Consider the following 19,800-nt stretch of genomic DNA (forward strand, 5'->3'; position numbering starts at 1 on the left):
GCTTCAAGGGGGCCATGAAGTCCCGCTTAGCAGCTGCTTCCACTCTTGCAGCAGCTGACCTAGTCATCACCTCCACAGAGACGTCCATTCCTACAGCCCCTTCTTCCTCCTCTTCTTCGCTCATCTCACCACCTTCACCATCGTCCTCTGCTTTGGGTGGTATGGCCTGTTTCTTTTTCTTCTTTTGTCGCACCACTGGGTTGGCATCATCTATCACAGCTGCAGCTGCTTCAGCTTGTCCCCCATCTTGATCGTCTGCAGCTACTGCCACTGGCTGGGGCAAAGGGGGCGGTACTGGCGCATATGGTGGGGGTCTCAAAATCACTTCCTCCTCCTCAACTAATATTTCCTTCTTAGCATCGGATACCTTGGTCTCCGATACCTTCAATCCTTATATCTTTTTGACACAACTCTAAGCTTGTTGCCCCTGGGCCTAGCCACACATAAGCGTACCATTTCTGCCTGACACTGCAGTAAGTCATCTGCCCTTTCCTCTACCACTGTTGACCACTGATCTATATACTGGAATTGATTAGGGTATTTTTCTTCATTCGCGGCTATCAAAGTCAGAAGGTCATCTATGGTTTGGAAAGTTCCCTCAGGGGGCTACCCAACCTCCATATGTGGCCACTGCTCCTCACAGAAAATCTCTCCTTGGTGGCTTTAGGGTAAGGGACCATATACTGGGCATGGTTGAAGTAGTCATCAAAAACTTTTAGCATGCATTCCAGTGGTGTGCTGGGAACGCTACTACGCCCCCCCCATTCTAAGGACACTGCCACTGACCTTCAGAGCCGGACGTTCCAACAGTCACTGAGAGGAACTGCGATGGCTTAACCTCCCACACAATCTAACACGGACTTCGTTAGGACAGTCATCCCAAGTCCAGGGGAGTGATCAGGCCCCCTCTTCTATCTTCAAGTGAGATAGGTACTTTTCAATTTTAACACATACTTGCCTGAGGCGTCTTCACACTCATCCTGGCCAGGATTCAGTTCAGACCTCCTTTCCTTCTCTCAAGGGTTCTTGGACTGGCTATCAGCACCATCGGCCCCGCAGAGATGTCACTGCCATCTCCCGGAGGTTTGCTCCCCCATGGCACCTGGAAAATGTTCAGGAGTGGCCTCTCGTCTGGTCCAAGGGGTCAAGCCACCCTCAGCAAAATATCGCCTCGCCCTAATGTCCCATCTGGGGTGCTACTGAATCTGTGGTAGAAAGATGAGATTCGAGCCAACTCTTCAGGGAAGAAAAGGTTTATTGCACTGGTTCAAAGCAATGCAAAAAGCCTGAACCCCGAGGGGCGTACAGAGAGACATATTTATACCCTGTCTTATGTACACATTTCCTGAATAAGCATAATTCCATATATGGTTATATTCTAAACATTAGTATTTTGAGGAACTGGAAAAGTACAAGACAGACCGTTAAGGGAGGTTGCCATAATGTATGCAGATGAGATAACAGGATGCGGCTATCTTGGTCAGCATGTTTTGGTTGTATACAGTGTCTTGCTAATACAGCAGTTTTCCTAACTAGCACAACTGTCTTGACCAAGAATTGAGGCCTAGTGATCAGAACCAAAGTCAAGGCCTATTTTAACAGGGGTTGCTTTATGCCTTTCCCCCTCTTTCCCTCATCCTGAGGGTGATTCAGAAGGTGTTAGCTGTATACGCAGAGGTTCTTCTGGTCACCCTGAAGGTCACCCTGCATTAGCCATGGCGTCCCTGTTACACAGATCTTGAAAGTCTGTCCATGTCCCATCCCTGGAGGATTCCCCAGGAAAAGATCTCTCTCATCCAGGGTGTCATTCTACACTCAGAGCTTCAGTGGTTCCAGTTGACTGTCTGGCACTTGAGAGGATCCTCCTGGGGAAGGACAATCTCTCAGGGAGGGTGATATAAACTATACAGACTTCCAGGCATTCCTCGATAAACAGGATTTACAACCTTTTTATTCTGCTTAAATTTCATTAGACTACAGTCCCAAAACTACAATTTAGATCTCTAATTTTTAATCCTCCATATGCAAAACACTGGCTTTTAAAATCTCAGCTCAGAATTATTTGGCTATTATCTGATTTTATGCCATCAGTTGTAAATCTTGACACTCTATTATCTTTGCTTAACCATCCTGTTTTATATAATATATAACTGTCTGATTGGATAGTGCACAAAACAGTTTTAAAAACTGGTAATTACATTCAATTTAAATAAAACCCACTGGCTCAGACCCGAAACTGATAAAAGTCAAAAGGTTTAATTTTTTAATAGTAATTTTATTATAGATTACAATTACAACAGTAAAAACTAACATAGTACAAAGTATAAAAAAGAAAAATAGAAGGTGTAGAAAAAATAAGAATATAGTAAAGAAAAAGAAAAGAAATATATGAAATAGTGACTTCCCACCTTCATCATAAGTATGAAGTATTTTACCACTTTCTTTTAAAATACACCAAAATATACTTCTTCCCTGATCCCATTTCTTATAGAGTCTATAGGGTATAGTGCAGACACTATTAAAACTAATTTCTGAGACGATTGTTCAAAAATATACTTCAGTATATCAAGGGTGAAAAGTAAAATTTGTTACTATTGATTCTGTGGGTGTGGCTTGGTGGTGGGTAATGTGACTGGATGGGCATGGCCAACTTTTTTTTTTACTTTAAAAGCATTTTTAAGCTGAAGAGGTTGTAGAAAAAATGCTTTTAAAAGCCTCTGATGATCAGGCAACTCAGCTGGGATCGCCAGAGGAGCCTTTTAAAAGCTTTTAAAGGGTTCTGATGATCCCAGCTGAGTTGCCTGATCACCAGAACCTTTTAAAAGCATTTTTACAGCCTCTTCCGCTGAAGAGGTTGTAGAAAAAAATGCTTTTAAGAGGTTCTGACAATCCCAGCTAAGCCGCGCGATTGTCAGAGGCTTTTTCTTTTTACTTTTCAAAGCATTTTTTTGGCCGAAGAAAAAATGCTTTCAAAAGTAAAAAAACAAAACAAAAACCCTCTGATGATTGTGTGGCTCAGCTGGGCATGGGGGGGGGGGCAGGGATTTTTGCTATTGGTTCTCCGAACCACGTGCCGCCATTGCTACCGGATCAGGCAATCCAGTCTGAACTGGGAGCATTTCACCCCTGAGTATATCCAACTTTAAAATATTTTGCTTCATAATTGTGATTTGAGTTTGAGTGTTCTTCCCCTTTAATTATAATCTTTAGTTCTTCTAGTTCCCTCTAGTGTCTAATTTAAAGTCCTATATATTTTTTTAAAAAAATTCAAAACGCATAATCCCATGGGTAGCATTTTTTATCATTAGTTCCAAAATCTTATTTCAAATTTACCTTTGTGAAGTGCAATAATAACTTTCAATTTATAATATGCCTAGTAGTTATCAATCTTTGCTCTGTTTCCATTCTTAAATCATTTTTTCAATAGAAAATAACTTGAATTGTTATTATATGTCAGTCCAATAGAAATTGAAATCCCCAGCTGAACAATGCCTATAATACAAATAGCCAAAATGGCAAAAAATAGTGGATAATGTGAGAAAAACTTTTCTGAATTCTTCAATAGCCAACAGATTACAAAAAGTGAGAAATGGGGACATAAGGAAATTGATATCAAGTCCAGATGTTCCCTGATGTCTGCAATGCAAAATCAGTCTCAAAATGGAGATTATAGAATAAGTGTATTTGGTAGCATATTATTGTTAATTTTCTTCTAACACTCAGGGAGAAAAAAACCTGGTTTACTACCACAACTCAGAAAATACAAAGGCTGGTAGTTCTTAATTTGTGTCTTGTCCATGGGGACATAAGATCAGAAATAAACATTTGAAGTCTGTATGTTAGCAAAGCTGGGAGAAATATTATGTGATTAAATCAAATTGCATACTGGTTGAAGGGCTTGCAACCTCAAATTACTTTGCCCTGGGTTGTTGAAAACCTATTTCTTTGGAGACACCATTTTCTCTGTTTCATTAAAAAAAAAACTACCTTTAAGAGCTCAGGGTTAGGGTTTCCCTGGTTAGGACCTGCCAATGTGGAATTAATTAATTTGCAGGATTCATATATTTTCATTTCATAAAATAAAATGTGATTGTATTTTTTTTCCTATGGAATGTAGGTCAGACAGACAAATGTCAATCTTAAATGAAAAGCTTATAAGCTCTGTAAAGAGTGTATTTAGAGTTCTGCTGTCAAATAATAAAGAAGTTTATTTATTTCATACTTTTTATTTATTTCTATTCCAGTGAAGATCTCTTTATTTGAGTTATTGTCTAAATTAAATTCCCATCTTGTTACTTTTTCTTTATAGATTGGCAGATTGCTACTCTTTCTATGCTGTTGGGTGGTGCCGCCATAATTCTTATAGCTTTTTTGGTTGGACTAATTTCTATTTGTGTGGGATCACGGAGGAGGTTCTACAGGCCTGTTGCTGTCATGCTTTTTGCAGCAGGTAAGTTAACAGCTGCTCTGAAATATGTACAACATTAATAGCTGTTACTTGCTCAAAAGTAAAGATAAAACATCTCTGATAATCCAAAAATAATTTCTTCATTTCAGATTGTTCAGCTTTTGTTTGGCCAAGAAATCCCAAGATTTTCCTTCCAGGCCAACTCTTTCTACTATTTAAAGTTTGAAGAACATTCTTTATCAGCAGGCCAAAATCTCAGTGGCAACTAAATGAAGGAGTGCTTCTGCACCTATTTTTTCAGCCTAGATGTCATCCCTTCAATCTTAAGCATTACAAGAAATAAAGCACACATTGTTACTTGATAATAGTAGTATCTTATCTCCTCTGGCATTGCTTGCTTGACATTTTTAAAACAGATTGTAAGTTATTATAACAGATACCATTTCAGGTCTTTGTAGAAACTTAAGGGACTTTATTGTTCAAGGTACAATGTCAGTGTTTTTTAGCATTAGTTTTGGAAATAATTCATATAAAAACAAATAGGACTAAACTCATATGTGTTTATATATTTATGCTCCACAGAAAGCCTTACTTCCATTGCGTCAGCTTTGTCTATTGTTATTTATTTCAATAGACTTCATAGTATATAAATCCCTTATTTTTCAAAGGAAAGGGATTATATGAAGAAATTATTTTTAAGGTTCGTATGAAAACTCAAGGATGTTCTTTAGTGGAATATACTGTATAACAAAATCACCATTTGATAGGGATTTGAATATCCATTAAGTTAGCTAATAATAGTTTTCCCTTCCTTCTTGCTAAGTTTTCTAGCTGCAGCTTCCTTTCTGTCAATCATGTTTTTGCTGGCACTGAAATAGTAAGCTTGTCTGATATACCATAATAGAGAGAATGACAGAACTATCTAGTCTGCTAGGTGGATTTTTAAAAAGCAATTTAAAAGGAGGTAGAATCCAGATTCTTAGTATTTCAAGGATGAATATACCGTATTTTTCAGACTATAAGACACACCAGTGTATAAGATGCACCAAGATTTTTTTTTATTTTATTTTGTCACAACAGTATATATAAGCATAAGCATGAAAGTAATCATATAATATATAACCATATATATAAGCATAAGTATGTAATAACTATATTAATTGGATATAATGAAAGGAAACAATAGGACAGGAATGGTAGGCACGTTTGTGCTCTTATGCACGCCCCTTACAGACCTCTTAGGAATGGGGTGAGGTCAATAATAGAGGTAAGTAAGAAAAAAAAGGTTTTTGCCCTCCTCAGCCCCCAAGAGCACTCTGCAGGCCTCCCAAACCCTTTGTGTGCTCTGTTTTTTGCAAAAACAGGCCCCTGTTTTTGCAAAAAATTGGGCGAAAAACAGGCTTGAGTGGCTTCAGGAGGCCAAAAATGGCTGTATTCAGTGTATAAGATGCACCATTTCCACCCTCTTTTAGGGAGAAAAAAGTGTGTCTTATGCTCCAAAAAATACAGTAATTATAAGGAAAAGAATCCTACTGCTCTCTTCAGTTTCCATTATTTTAGTTAGATCATTTTAGAAGAAAAGGAATACATTAGGGTATCATTATATTAAAGCTGTACCTTTCCAATTTTCAAAACTATTTGCAAGGATTGCTTTGATCTTTGTTCCATTCACTGGGGAAAAAAGGAAAGAATTGTTTATTGAAAACGTATTTTATTTTAGTTGTTTTACTTAAAAATTTATAGTTCTTCAGCTGCTTTCATTCAGGCCATTGTATCTCATGTGCTTTGAAAAAAGCTTCAGTTATCTGACAGAACAAGGTGCATGAGAAGGATTATACTAGAGCAGGGGTGTCAAACTGGTGACTCATGGGCTAGATGCACAGATGCACCTAGCATAGGTTATGCCTACTCCAGCTCTGCAAAGGCAAAAAAACATAATGAATCATCGCAATACATCACATGACATGATTGCCAAACCTAAATTTGATTGGGGTGTGGGATTGTTTGTATCCTTAGGTACTCTGACATGAATTCAGTTTGACACAGTTTGGAGCTGAAGGGGAGAGCCGAGGAGGATAGAGCCTTCAGCCAAAACAACATAGCTAGCTGATCAATCAAGTACATTCCAACAACTGGCTGACCGGAGGAGGAGGAGAGAAGTTGCTAAGCAACCAGCTCTCATTGTGATTGGACAATGTGACAATTTGTTTTGGAAAATTGAAAAACTATTACTTATATTGGGGTGGAAAGCACGGGAACTTTCAGTATTGGCTTTCTACCAGTAGTGCCAAGATAATGTATCTAAATAAATTTGTTCTTTGAGGAAATGCAATGCCTCGGAGTTCGATTTGTTTAACATCCGTCTACTAGAGGAAAAAGTAGACTTCTCTTAAGCATTTGATTGATAACACAAATAATTCTAAACATTCAACAACTATAAAACTTGTAATAAACAATGCTGCAGAAGCTAGAAAAGAAAATAAACCATTTACTATCACATATTTGTTAAGAGTAAAAAGAGTGTGTGAGAGAAATTGATTCAGTGATGCCAAGAATATATCAGAACAGAAGTTAGATTGCTATTTTCTCTTGTTTTAGAAGTCCTACAGAAATAAATGAGACTGCCATTAACAATAGAAATTTGTTAACAATAAAAAATGCTTCAGTGCCTTGAGATAATTGGATTTCTGCTAATAAACAAGAACTGTGTTTTTTTTTCAAAATGTTTATTCAAATGTCTAAATTTGCATTTACCATCAAAGTGTTAATAAAAACCTAAAAGTTCAGGAATCCCTCCAATAGACTAACTTTCACAAAAGCTTGATTTTATAATCAAGAGAATAAAATGTTTTCTCCTGCAAAAAAACTGTCTAGAAAAAAAATAATGTTTTAGAAAAAATAACTTTGACTACTGCTGTGAAGGAAATGAAATGAATTACAGATATAGAATTAAATAATTTGAAAAGACAATTGAAGTCATTAATTCCCTATTCAGTGCAGGGATCTAAATGAAATCATCCTCAAGAGATTGTTGTTCAGCCTTTGACTGTGCTCACCCACAAAGAGAAATTCACATTTCCTTGATAAATGAATTAATTGTTCAAATGCTGTTTCCACTTAGAAGTGTTTCCTAATATTTATTTCTATTCTATGTTCCTAGTACCATACTTAATAATACTTTCCTGTATCATGCATTATGATGATAAGAACTTTTGACATCTTCCTGCTCCACCTACTCCCTTTCTCCTCCCCCTCCTCTGCCCCCTCTTCCTCCTCCACCTATATTTATGATTACATCCAAAATTACATTTGCTTTTCTAGCAGCCACACTATATTATAGTAATAAGCTTTTATTCTAGTATCTTTTCACATTTATATTTTATTTCTTTTTTATAAATGAAGGACTTTGTATTTGTCTGCATTCATTTATCTTTTCAAACCTATCAATATCTTTTTGGATTTTGTTTTACATGTATGATATGAAATGTGACAATATTTAAATATTTATTTATATAAATATATAAATATTTATTTAATTCAAATCATAATGATAATTCTGCAGCACATTCATTTAATACACATATATCCACCCAATCATTTGATGAGACATTGAGGAATACTATTCAAGTACAATTTTTTGTTTAATGAACCTGCCATCTAGTCCATATTTAACTAGCTGGCTAATCAGAATTTCATGGGTCTTTTTATCACTTTCCCAATGTCAAAATATACATTTTTTTTTTTACATTTATATCCCGCCCTTCTCCGAAGACTCAGGGCGGCTTACAGTGTATAAGGCAATAGTCTCATTCTATTTGTATATTTTTTACAAAGTCAACTTATTGCCCCCCCAACAATCTGGGTCCTCATTTTACCTACCTTATAAAGGATGGAAGGCTCAGTCAACCTTGGGCCGGGCTTGAACCTGCAGTAATTGCAGGCTACTGTGTTCTAATAACAGGCTTCTTAACAGCATGAGCTATTCCGGCCCATGCTTTTTCTACAATTTTTCAAGATATTGATAATCATAATTAGTGGTTTCTATTTCGCCAAGTTCTTTCCCCACATCTTTCAAAGTTAGAGATAAAATGTGTCCTCATCAAACCATTTGATACTTTACTTATTCTTCATGATTTCTCAAAGTTAATAGACTGAGGTTTAGGTAGACCATCAGCAAGTTCTTCAGTTCTTTTTTCTTGGTTGGATGGTTGCTAGATTTAAAAAAGATTTAACCCCTTTTAACAGGAATGCAGATATTAGTTGTCAGTATATATAGAAGATTAATAAAATAAGATTAATAAAATAACCAAGAGCATAGTGAATTGATGTATAGATATGATTAAATATTGTGAATGATCAGCGTCACTTAGCCAAATTTAGTAAAAATGGATATTTAAAAAACATAAATATCTACACATTTTCATTATTAATCTTCTGAACAAATTTGTTTAAAATTGTTTAGGTTATAACATTTTAATTAAAGAATTCAAATTAAGATAATGGAAGTTATGTGCTTTTTCTACATATAGGTATCTCCCAAATTGTGAATAGGTATTCACAATTTAATTATATACATAGTTCCATAGGAATTATATTTAAGTACTAGTTAATATATTTAAGTACTAGTTAATACAAGCCATATGCGATAAATAAGCTTTGCTTGATTATATTATTCCACTAACTTCCCTTCTGTTATAATAAATATAATAAAGCACTAATTTTGACATCTGTATTCTTAGCAATTATCATAAAAGTCTGAATCATATAAACAGAAAAAGAATAATGGAAGGAGAACAGGGATTGTTGTTTAGAATCCTCATAAGTGCTATTTTCTAATAATATATGATTTATATATAATAATAATAATAATGATGATGATGATGATGATGATGATGATGATGATGATGTTTTAATTTGTATACCGCCCTTCTCCCGAAGGACTCAGGGCGGTGAACAGGCAAATAAAATACAAACAGAAACATACACAATAATTAAAACAACCCTTAAAAACCTGATTCAAATTTGCCAGAAAATTTAAAATAACATTACACCCCATAAAAGTACAGAAATTTAAAAACCATCAAAATTCAATTAAAATTTAAAATTTAGAATTTAAAATCAGGCCAGTCCAGCCATACGAAATAAATAGGTTTTAAGTTCGCGGCGAAAGGTCCTAAGGTCAGGTAGTTGTCGAAGCCCGAGGGGAAGCTCGTTCCACAGGGTAGGAGCCCCCACAGAGAAGGCCCTCCCCCTGGGGGCCGCCAGTCGACACTGTTTGGCTGACGGCACCCTGAGGAGTCCCTCTCTGTGGGAACGCACTGGACCCTGGGAGATAGAGGCCGGCAGTAGACGGTCCCGTAAGTAGCCCGGTCCTAAGTCATGGAGCGCTTTAAAGGTGGTAACCAATACCTTGAAGTGCACCCGGAAAACAACAGGTAGCCAGTGCAGTCTGCGCAGGATAGGTGTTAGGTGGGAGCTCCGAACCGCTCCCTCAATAACCCGTGCAGCCGCATTCTGGACTAGCTAAAGTCTCCGGGTGCTCTTCAAGGGGAGCCCCATGTAGAGAGCATTGCAGTAGTCCAGACGAGAGGTAACGAGAGCATGAATGACCGTGCATAGGGCATCCCAGTCCAGGAAGAGACGCAACTGGTAGATCAGGCAAACCTGATAAAAAGCTCTCCTGGAGACGGTCGTCAAATGATCTTCAAAGGACAACCGACCATCCAGGAGCACGCCCAAGTTGCGTACCTTCTCCATCGGGGCCAACAACTCGCCCCCGATGGACAGCCGCATCTGCAGCTGACTGTACCGAGGTGCCGGCATCCACAGCCACTCCGTCTTGGAGGGATTAAGTTTGTTCCTCCCCATCCAGACCCATACGGCTTCCAAACACCGGGACAGCACTTCGACAGCTTCGCTGGGGTGGGCCGGGGTGGAAAAGTACAGCTGAGTATCATCTGCGTACAGTTGGTATCTCACCCCAAAGCCACTGATGATCTCACCCAGCGGCTTCATATATATGTTGAACAGGAGGGGTGAGAGAATCGATCCCTGCGGCACCCCACACATGAGGCACCTCGGAGTCGATCTCTGCCCCCCTGTCAACACCGTCTGCATCCGGTCAGAGAGGTAGGAGGAGAACCACCAATAAACGGTGCCTCCCACTCCCAACCCCTCCAACCGGCACAGCAGGATACCATGGTCGATGGTATCAAAAGCCGCTGAGAGGTCTATGTCGTGTCCCACTCCTCCACTGACGGCCGGGTCAGGGAAATCCGAATCAGGCGTGCCTCTGCAGCTCTGCCAAAGTCCTAGCAAAGTCCTCAAGGCAGGCAGGAGACCAGCAAGATATGTTCAACTTTGCCTGACTCAGAGAATGCCAGAAAGCAGATACTTTATATAGGCCATGGGGTGTGGCTCCATGACTCAGCACTTACCCAGGCCTGCCCCTCCCTTCCTTCTGACGCCGCCGCCTATCAATTCTTCTGAAGCGAGGGTCACTCCAGTCGGCAGCTGTTGGTAATTGACCTCCCTCAGGCTCACATGCTGTGGGGGAGAGGGAGGGGTCTAGTTGCTCCGTTTGCCTGGGCATGGAGCCACGGCTGGGGCTGGGAGGTGCTTCCTTCTCCTCAGCCTGTCTGGGCATAGAGCCAGGGCTGGGGCCGGGAGGCATACTAGGACATTCCTCAGCATTCGGAAGCAGATAAGAAGGCCCCGGCTGTGGTGAGAGCGGGCAAGACACAACAGTCTAATAGGACCAGGGCAGAGGAATAACCCTTGTCCCTGGCCCTCCAGAGATCATCCACCAGCGCGACCAAAGCTTTCTCCGTACTGTATCTGGGCCGAAAGCCGGACTGGAACGGGTCTAGATAGACAGCTTCATCCAGGTACTGGGGTAGCTGACATGCCACTGCACTCTCTACAACCTTCGCCGTAAAGCGAAGATTGGAGACTGGCCGGTAATTCCCTAAAACAGCTGGGTCCAGGGAAGGCTTCTTGAGGAGAGGTCTCACCACCGCCTCTTTCAAGGCAGCAGGAAAGACCCCCTCCCACAAAGAAGCATTTGTAATCCCTTGGAGCCAGCCTCGTGTCACCTGTGTAGCCAGTACCAACCAGGAGTGGCACGGATCCAATAAACATGTGGTGGCATTCAGCCTACCCAGCAACCTGTCCATGTCCTCGGGAGTCACAGGGTCAAAATCATCCCAAACCACCTCAACAAGACGGGTCTCGGAACTCTCGTCTGGATCTACCCAATTTTGATCCAATCCGTCCCGAAGCTGAACAATTTTATCGTATAGATAACCGTTAAACTCTTCGGCACGCCCTTGTAGGGGGTCCTCCCGCCCCTCCTGTTGAAGGAGAGAACGGGTCACCCAAAACAGGGTGGCTGGGCGGTTATCTGCCGACGCAATGAGGGAGGAAACGTAGAAACGTTTCGCATCCCTCAGTGCCACTAGGTAGGTCCTGCTATAGGACCTAACTAGTGTCCGGTCAGCCTCAGAACGGCTGGATCTCCAGACACTCTCTAGGCGTCTTCTCTGGCGTTTCATCTCCCTCAGCTCCTCGGAGAACCAAGGAGCTGGTTGAGACCGGTGCCGGGTCAGAGGCCGAAAAGGCACAACACGGTCCAAAGCTCCAGCCGCGGCCTAGTTCTTCAGTCCACAACTAGTTCTTCAGTCGTGTTCCCAGGCCGCAACTAGTTCTTCAGTCGTGTTGTGGGCCAGGTTCTCGGGAAACGGCCCAAGCTCCGTCAGGGACCTCTCCGGGTCCATCAGGTGCCTGGGATGGAACCAACGCATTGGTTCCGTCTCCCTGCGGTGGTGGGTAGTGGTCAGAAAGTCTAGACGAAGGAGAAAATGATCTGACCATGACAAAGGTTCGACAACTAAATCATTTAAAACCAGATCATTCAACCACTGGCCAGAGATAAAAATCAAGTCTAGGGTGCCTCCCCCGATGTGGGTAGGGCCGTCAATTAATCAGGTCCATGGCCGTCATGGAAGCCATGAACTCCCGAGCCGCCGAGGATGCCACACCGGTTGATGGCAAATTGAAATCCCCCATGACCAACAGTCTAGGGGTTTCAACTGCCAACCCGGCCAGCAACTCCAACAGCTCAGGCAGGGCTGTTGTCACGCAGCAAGGAGCCAGGTACGTGATCAGCAAGCCCACCTGAGTCCTACGACCCCACTTCACGTAGAGGGATTCACACCCAGCTATCTGAGGCACAGTGGTCTGCCTCGGCTCAAGACTCTCCTTAATAATAACCACCACCCCGCCACCCCTACCCTGGGCCCTCGGCTGATGGAATGCTCGGAAACCTGGTGGGCACATCTCCACTAGGGGAACCCCCCCTTCGGTGCCCAACCAGGTTTCCGTAATGACCATAACGTCCGCGGTCCCTCCTGAATTAGATCTGAAATCAGGGGGGCTTTATTAACCGTGGAGCTGGCATTACATAACATCAGCCGAAGGCCCAAGTCCCGAGTACTCTGGCTACTCGGGTAACGGGAAAATCCGGGGGGGGGGCGGAGCACGCAATCGCTCGTAAGCAGTGAGAGCGAACCCCCGAAACCTGATGTGCCCCTCCCCTTCTGTCATATCTGCCTCTCCCACTTACCGTATTAATAGCTCGACCCTGACAAGCTGGAATGACACCCCTCTCCGCAACCTTCGGACCTATTAAGTTACCGCCGCGAACACATGGTGGACCTAGCACCCTCCCTGATGGGTTTCTCCCCCCACTCATCCACCCCCCCAACCCAAACCCATCAATTTCCCTCCCCCCCTTAAAATTCCCATTAAAACTCCCCGGGAAAAAGTGATTAAAACAGTTCGTTAAAAATTCCCTAAGCCTCCTAGATTTAGCATGCCAACTCTCGGGGTTCCAAAACCCATCCTCAAAATGTGCCCTCGATAGTGTGAAGGGCCAAACCTGCGAGAGAGGGGAATCTCGCAGGGCAAGAAGGTCTGCAGTTGAAAATCTTCGCATAAATAAAAAGTACAGTACGGTTAGCAGTCCATCCAAGCCGGTCAAGATGTCATTACAGCAAGACTAGGCTCCCTGGCTGGCGAGATGGACCGTGGACTTCCAGGATTCCGTGGGGCCGTTACTCTCCCCCCAAACCCAAACGGCCCCACTTGCCCCAGGTCCAGATGACCAGCCATTCTCCTCCAAACCAGTCCATTCGGCCTCGATGTTAAAAGTCGATATATGGGCCTTGATGTCAGGGACTCCATACCCGGCAACTCCGGCTCTTCGGGCCTGACCTTCGTAAGGGCCTCAACCCTTCAGAATAAACCCAACAGATGAAAAGGCCATTGCGCCGCCAACGGCTGGGACTCCAAGCCGCCACCGCTGCCGCCACCGCCATCTTGGGCAATCCTGGGCCGAACTGCAGAGGGTCTAAAAGAGGACCAGCCTCACCTCCAACTCCTCCTTCGATGAGCCGGACCCTCCAGATGACTCATCCGACCCTCTGCCTCTACCTCTCAGCGACCGATCTTCTCCTCTCTCCTCCTCTCTGGCATTGATGGAAAAAACCCTCAGACGTCGATAGAAAAGCCCTCAGCTCCTGGGAGTAGGGGGAGGCCGCCGGCCGCCGCTGCCACCGCCGCCGGAACCCGGAAGCCAAGCACGATGGCCCAACAAAAGGCCCAACAGAAGGCCGAAGGAAACGCTGAGGGAAGCACCGAGCACCGAGGGAAAAAAGTCCGGCCAGGCCCCTTCTGACATCGATGGAAAAAGTCCGGCCAGGCCCCTTCTGACATCGATGGAAAAAGCCCTCAGCTCCTGGGGGAGGCCGCCGCCGCCGCCACCAGACCCGAAAGTCATGCAGCGACCGCCGCGGCCGTGACCGCTGCCCCAAGCAGGCCGAGGGAGATGCCAAGGGAGCTGCAGAGCCGCAGAGCCTACCACTGAGTGACCGCCGCCCCAGGCAGGCCGAGGGAGACGCCGAGGGAGCCGCCAAGCCTACCGCCGAGCCTATCACTTGTCCCGAGGCTCTCAACTCGGCCGGCCTCATCTCAAACGCCGCATCTGATGTTCCCCCGGCAGGGTCTGGGACCAGGAGGGCTAAAAAACAACCCCCCCCCGGTCCCAGGCCCCAGGAAAGGCCGCTAACCGCTCCGCCGAAGATCTTCACCATGGCATCTTGGCGCATGCGTAGTTCACAAGCATCATATACTGCTGAATATTTGGATTGATGTGTTCTTTGTGGATTAAATATAACTCATTGTGGTAATCTAATTTCGGTGTTACTTAATATCGGCTAAACAAAATTTAGATTATATATTACTTTAAAATGAAACTCACATTCCCAAAGGATTTCTATGCAATATTTTTTAAATAATGTGAGTTGCTTGTGAGGATTTTTAAAAAGATTTTCTTTTATTCTCTTAATTATTTTTATATATAATTATTTTCTCCTATTTTCTCCACAACAACCCTGTGAGATGGATTGGGCTGAGAGAGTGAGTGGTTCAAAGTTACTCAGTTGGTTTTCATGCCTAAGGTTGGACTACAACTCACAGTCGTATGGTTTCTGGTCTGGGCATAAAACCTAGACCTTTTGAGTCTTTTCTCAGAAACTCTCTGAAAAGTTTTGTTTATAAAGAAGAAGCCAATGTTTATAAAGTAGCAAGTTACATTTCCTGAAATATGTCAGTTTAAGTGGCAGATGAAATAATAAATAATAGACTATTTATTTCATAAAAATTCAACAGCCATGGTTTGTTAGGGGGAGTGTAATGTTTTTGGTCCATACATCATTGGATCCAGTTTGAAAAGTTTTTCACTGCTATATTGAAATTATTTTATTGTGTTTTAATCTCCTTGTGTCTCTGCTTTTCTGTTTCTGTCTCTGTCTTACACCTCTGTATTGTACCTGCTATGTAGTATTTTTATGATAGGGCTAAAATCATCTGTTCCTTTTATTGTATGTATTTTTATGCTTCTTTCTACATTTGAAAGATTACTGAATAACAACAAATATTCTGGTCATTGGAGCCCACAAATCTGCTTTTTACCTAAGGCAGGGGTGGTATTACTTTATGGTATCATATCAATTTCTTTGGTTAGCTGAAATGCTAATATTGTAGCAACAGCAAATGCTGGAGTTTTTGTAAACAATTTAATGTCAGACAAGTGGTAGAAATTTCCCTCTTGCTGTTTATGTACAAACATGCCCTAAATGTTTGTCCTAAATGCAAGTCCTAAAGATGCTTACAAGACAGGGAGGGTGAATCAACATCCCCCTTTGGAATAATCATTGAAAATGCAGAGATAAAAGTATTTTAGCAAATAAGAATTTTAGATTGATCATTAGTCTGCATTAATATTAGTATTATTAGCATTAATTGAGAAAATAAGTTACTATCTTTAAAGTGTTAGTGAAAACAACAAGTAGCATGTACAAGAATAAAACTGCAGATCCTATGATTCATTAGGAATTTTTAATATCAATATTTAGGATTTTCAAATTATGTATTGCCCTAGTCCTCAGTACTCTTCAATAGTCAGAGTTCTGCATTTTTGTATCAAGCAGACATAACTTCTAATGCCATATGGATTTTTATATAGTTCTACTACACATCAGAAATTTTTATATTCAGCATTCCCTAAAATGCATTCTCCTTTGTCTGCAATCCGTTCCAATTATATCTGATTTCATACACAGACATTACAAATATATGAAGTTTTATAAATGATTTTCAATTAAGAATGGCATATGGTAATATATTTCATTGCTGATGATAAAAACAACTTTGCTGCTTTGTAAAAAGAAAATTTCTAATTTAGAACATTGAAATACATTGTTTCTAATCCAGTCCAGGAAGGTTACTTTTAAAATATGTCCTGAAGATTTTGTGTTGAATTTGTACTAGATAATTGAGACATGTTATATCTGACTCCCTCTCCTCCTCCTCTTTTTTTTCCAGTGGTTCTTCAGGTGTGCAGTCTTGTCCTTTACCCAATCAAGTTCATTGAAACTGTCAACTTAAGAATATACCATGAGTTCAACTGGGGCTATGGCCTGGCTTGGGGTGCAACTATATTTTCATTTGGGGGTGCTATACTTTATTGTCTGAATCCTAAGAACTATGAAGACTACTATTAAAGGAAACTTCTTCTTTTGTAAGGAAAGGAATAAAACAAGGATTGTCCTGTCTTTTATAAGTGTTTTTAGTACTTTTGTAGAGTGCCAAGCTGTCTACTCCATTGATTTATTAGCCAATTCTTTTTGGCTATAGCTACTGCAAATAGCTTTTTAACCTCTCTTTTAAAAAAACCTGATACATTACATCTGCTACATCTGTAGTGAAATGAAAGTGGCAGCTATAGTAAGGAAGGTAATGGATATGAGAAAAAGCAGTTGTATTTGTTATAGTCTATTAGCACAAAAAATGTGCAATTCCCTCTTTAGATCATACATGATGATATATTTTGAAATATGCTGAAGTTTACCAACTTAGTCTCCTGTCTTGTATTGGTCCTGGGACTCTTACACAAAATAAATGACTGAATGACTAGATGCTGAGAGAAGAGAAGACAACTGATTAGTACATGCATTCAGCAATTCTCAAACAAGATGAGTTTGTACATTTTTCAGCCAGCTGTGGTATGTCAGTAAGACAAAATTTAGAACATATTCTTCATTTTATGTGTTTGGACGTTCAGCCTCAGCTGTAACCAAGTTCTAGAAATAATGTGGAGAATAACACAAATCTATTGAGAATTTTTAAAGGTGTGGGGAACGGGGAAAATATGCACGAGCTACTTTTATCTTGATGCCATTTCATTTCTAAGCACCACAGTGAAGTTTTCATGAGCAGTGTTTGAAAATGCTTTATAGAAGGCTGTTATTGATATCTCTGTAATTATAGAACTATGGAGATAGAACCTGACACTCTAAGCTAATGATTGCAGGCAAGAAGTTCTTAAATGACTGTCAATTTGTAAGAGTTTTCTGCAACTATTGGTTAGGTTTAAAATAATTAATTAAAATTAATATTGCTTGTCTACAGTTTAAAATAACAGCAAATAAGTGCTTGAAATGGGATGAGAAGTCTTCATCATAATCATCAAAATCAATCATGGATTATTATGTGGCAAATGAGACACAATGAATTTCAGGTATGCATGGTACCACATTCCCATGTTTTACTCTGGGCATGATTATATAAGAGGATATACATGGGGATTTTTTTTCCTTAAGATTAATTGCAGCTTCCTATTTTATCCAAACTTGATAAACTGTGGTAAATATTAACAATTAACCAATTTAAAATTATGGATTCCGAAACTAGCTTTTGCAAACAAATCTTAGTTAATGTTAACTACATTTTTTCAACAATAAACATTTAATTTAGATAAGTGTGACATTATTTTGGCTTTAAGTAAAAGATTCTCTGAAAATATACTCTGAGCAACACTAGGAAGATTGGGATGTCTGTAAAAATTTAAGCATCTCACCTAGCTTAGCTCTTAAGATGATAAATAATAGTTTGCCACAATGTCTAATGCTGCTGAGTGTTTGTTTGCCATAAATAAAATTATTTTGCAGATAAAAACAAACATTTTAAATGGAAACATGCTTAAAAATTAAGGCAATATTAATATAAATATATATATAAATTTCTGAGAGCAGTTGTTAATCTAACAAGATATTGTCAGTCTTTAATGATATATTTTGTAACATATATGACCATGGCTGTAAAGCCATACTGATAAATATATTTCATTAAGGAGTGGGGAATAATATTACTTTTAAGCTCACTTGAAGTAAAACTAGAAAAAAGAATTATAACACAATTTAGACATTCTATCTGAAAAAAAGTGCTAATGTGACAAATCCCTCTTTGGATATATATATAACCAAAGTTAATTTGAGATGGGAAATTGAAATTGATTTACCCAGTATAACATTTATTTTTGTTTAGAAATGTCTTATTTGGATATTTTTCAATTCTGAAAATATTTTTATACAGTATATATGGTTCTAATACACATTTTAAAACAACTATTTTTGTTATATGTAAATTAGAATGCACCCTAGCCTGACTCTCCTTTAAAACGTGATACTTAAAACAATGGAAATGCTGCTCTGTGTTATTGCTCTGTAATGCAGAATTTATTAATTTGAAAACCTCAAAGTAATAGACAATTACAGAAAGAAAAATGGAGTGTCCTGCAAAATATAAATCTATTAATAAATATGTTTAAATGTATAATTATTAACAAACAGATGTGGGTTTCTTTTTTTAAAGATCTGAACTATGATTTTTTACCTCAGTCTAGAACATTTTTATGCTTTACACTTTCTGGGAAACCTCCACTCATTCACCCTATGTCACTGAAGCTTTAAATAGTGTTGCTGTATATCCAGGTGGAGTAACAACCTGCATATTCAGGAGCAGGAACAACTGCCATGCCTTTGTACTCTATGTAAAACAAATCATTGGTGTTATCTGCTTTTATTTATTCTGCACCCTAAATTGGGCTGGTAAGTAGCTGAGAAACAAAAGGAATATTTCTTTGGAATTCCATTTTGAACCATTGGAACCACTGTAGAGAATGTTAAGAAGTAAAGAGTAAATGGCTCAATGTTTTTCATATGTGACAAAATGTAACTAGCAGATTGAAAACCAAAATGTGCCGAGCTACCAGTGACGAAGGTTAAAGAAACCAAAGTATTGTGAAAAAGTTATATGTAATAGTAGTCCACTATTACAAGAGAAGAGATGGCATTCCAGGATTGTAGAGATGATGGCATGCAATTTGAAGTAGAAATCAATTATTTCCATGTTGGCTAATCTTTTCCAGAAGTGGATATATTTTAGCCTATACTGTAAAATAGAGCCATTTTAATGCACATTTCTGAAATTGCTGAATGGTAGTGAAGAAAAACCCGGGTTAAGTTACTAGCAGAATTCCCTGAAAATGATGGAAAAGAAATTAGTCTGATAGCTTGGAGACTTGCTCCCAGAACTGATATTGCTAGGCTAAGTATATTGAGGATCTGATTTGATATCATGCAATTTTGGTTTCTTTATGTACAGCCACCTTTGAGTGTGTATCATTTTGTTTTTGACTTTCTAATCCAGGGGTGTCAAACTGGCAGCCTGCGGCCAGATGCATCATGTGCAGGCCACGCCCACCCCTGCTCCACAAAGGCAAAAATCATGATATGTCACATGGCATCATGTGACACGATCGAGTTTGACATCCGTGTTTTAATCTATGTGGATATCACTGATCTCTTATATTTTTCACCAATGCTACAGCCTAGGAATCTTGCTCACTTTTAAATATGATTCCCATCGGAATAAAATGGAAATAACAATTACTGAATAAATTTAACTAATTAGATCAGAGGGAATGTCTGTAG

General features: G+C 40.2%; 1 protein-coding gene across 4 annotated transcripts in view; it reads left to right on the plus strand.

Annotated features, from left to right (window-relative positions):
* TMEM47 (transmembrane protein 47) overlaps window positions 1-18,630 on the plus strand; it is an 80,484-nt gene extending 61,854 nt beyond the window's left edge. The window contains exons 2-4 of one of the 4 annotated variants that reach the window (XR_009155489.1): window positions 4,310-4,450; window positions 4,558-4,827; window positions 16,352-16,489. Coding sequence is in view for 2 of the 4 variants with exons in the window: in XM_058186395.1 (XP_058042378.1) it covers window positions 4,310-4,450; window positions 16,352-16,530 (320 nt within the window). In the remaining 2 variants the exon portion in view is untranslated. Of the gene's footprint in view, window positions 1-4,309; window positions 4,451-4,557; window positions 7,188-16,351 lie in introns of those variants that run through there. The other 3 variants (XR_009155490.1, XM_058186395.1, XM_058186397.1) reach the window with 3 other exon arrangements.
* The last annotated feature ends 1,170 nt before the right edge of the window (window positions 18,631-19,800 follow it).

This window comes from Ahaetulla prasina, chromosome 5 (assembly GCF_028640845.1).
Source record: "Ahaetulla prasina isolate Xishuangbanna chromosome 5, ASM2864084v1, whole genome shotgun sequence".
NCBI classification, from domain to species: domain Eukaryota; kingdom Metazoa; phylum Chordata; class Lepidosauria; order Squamata; family Colubridae; genus Ahaetulla; species Ahaetulla prasina.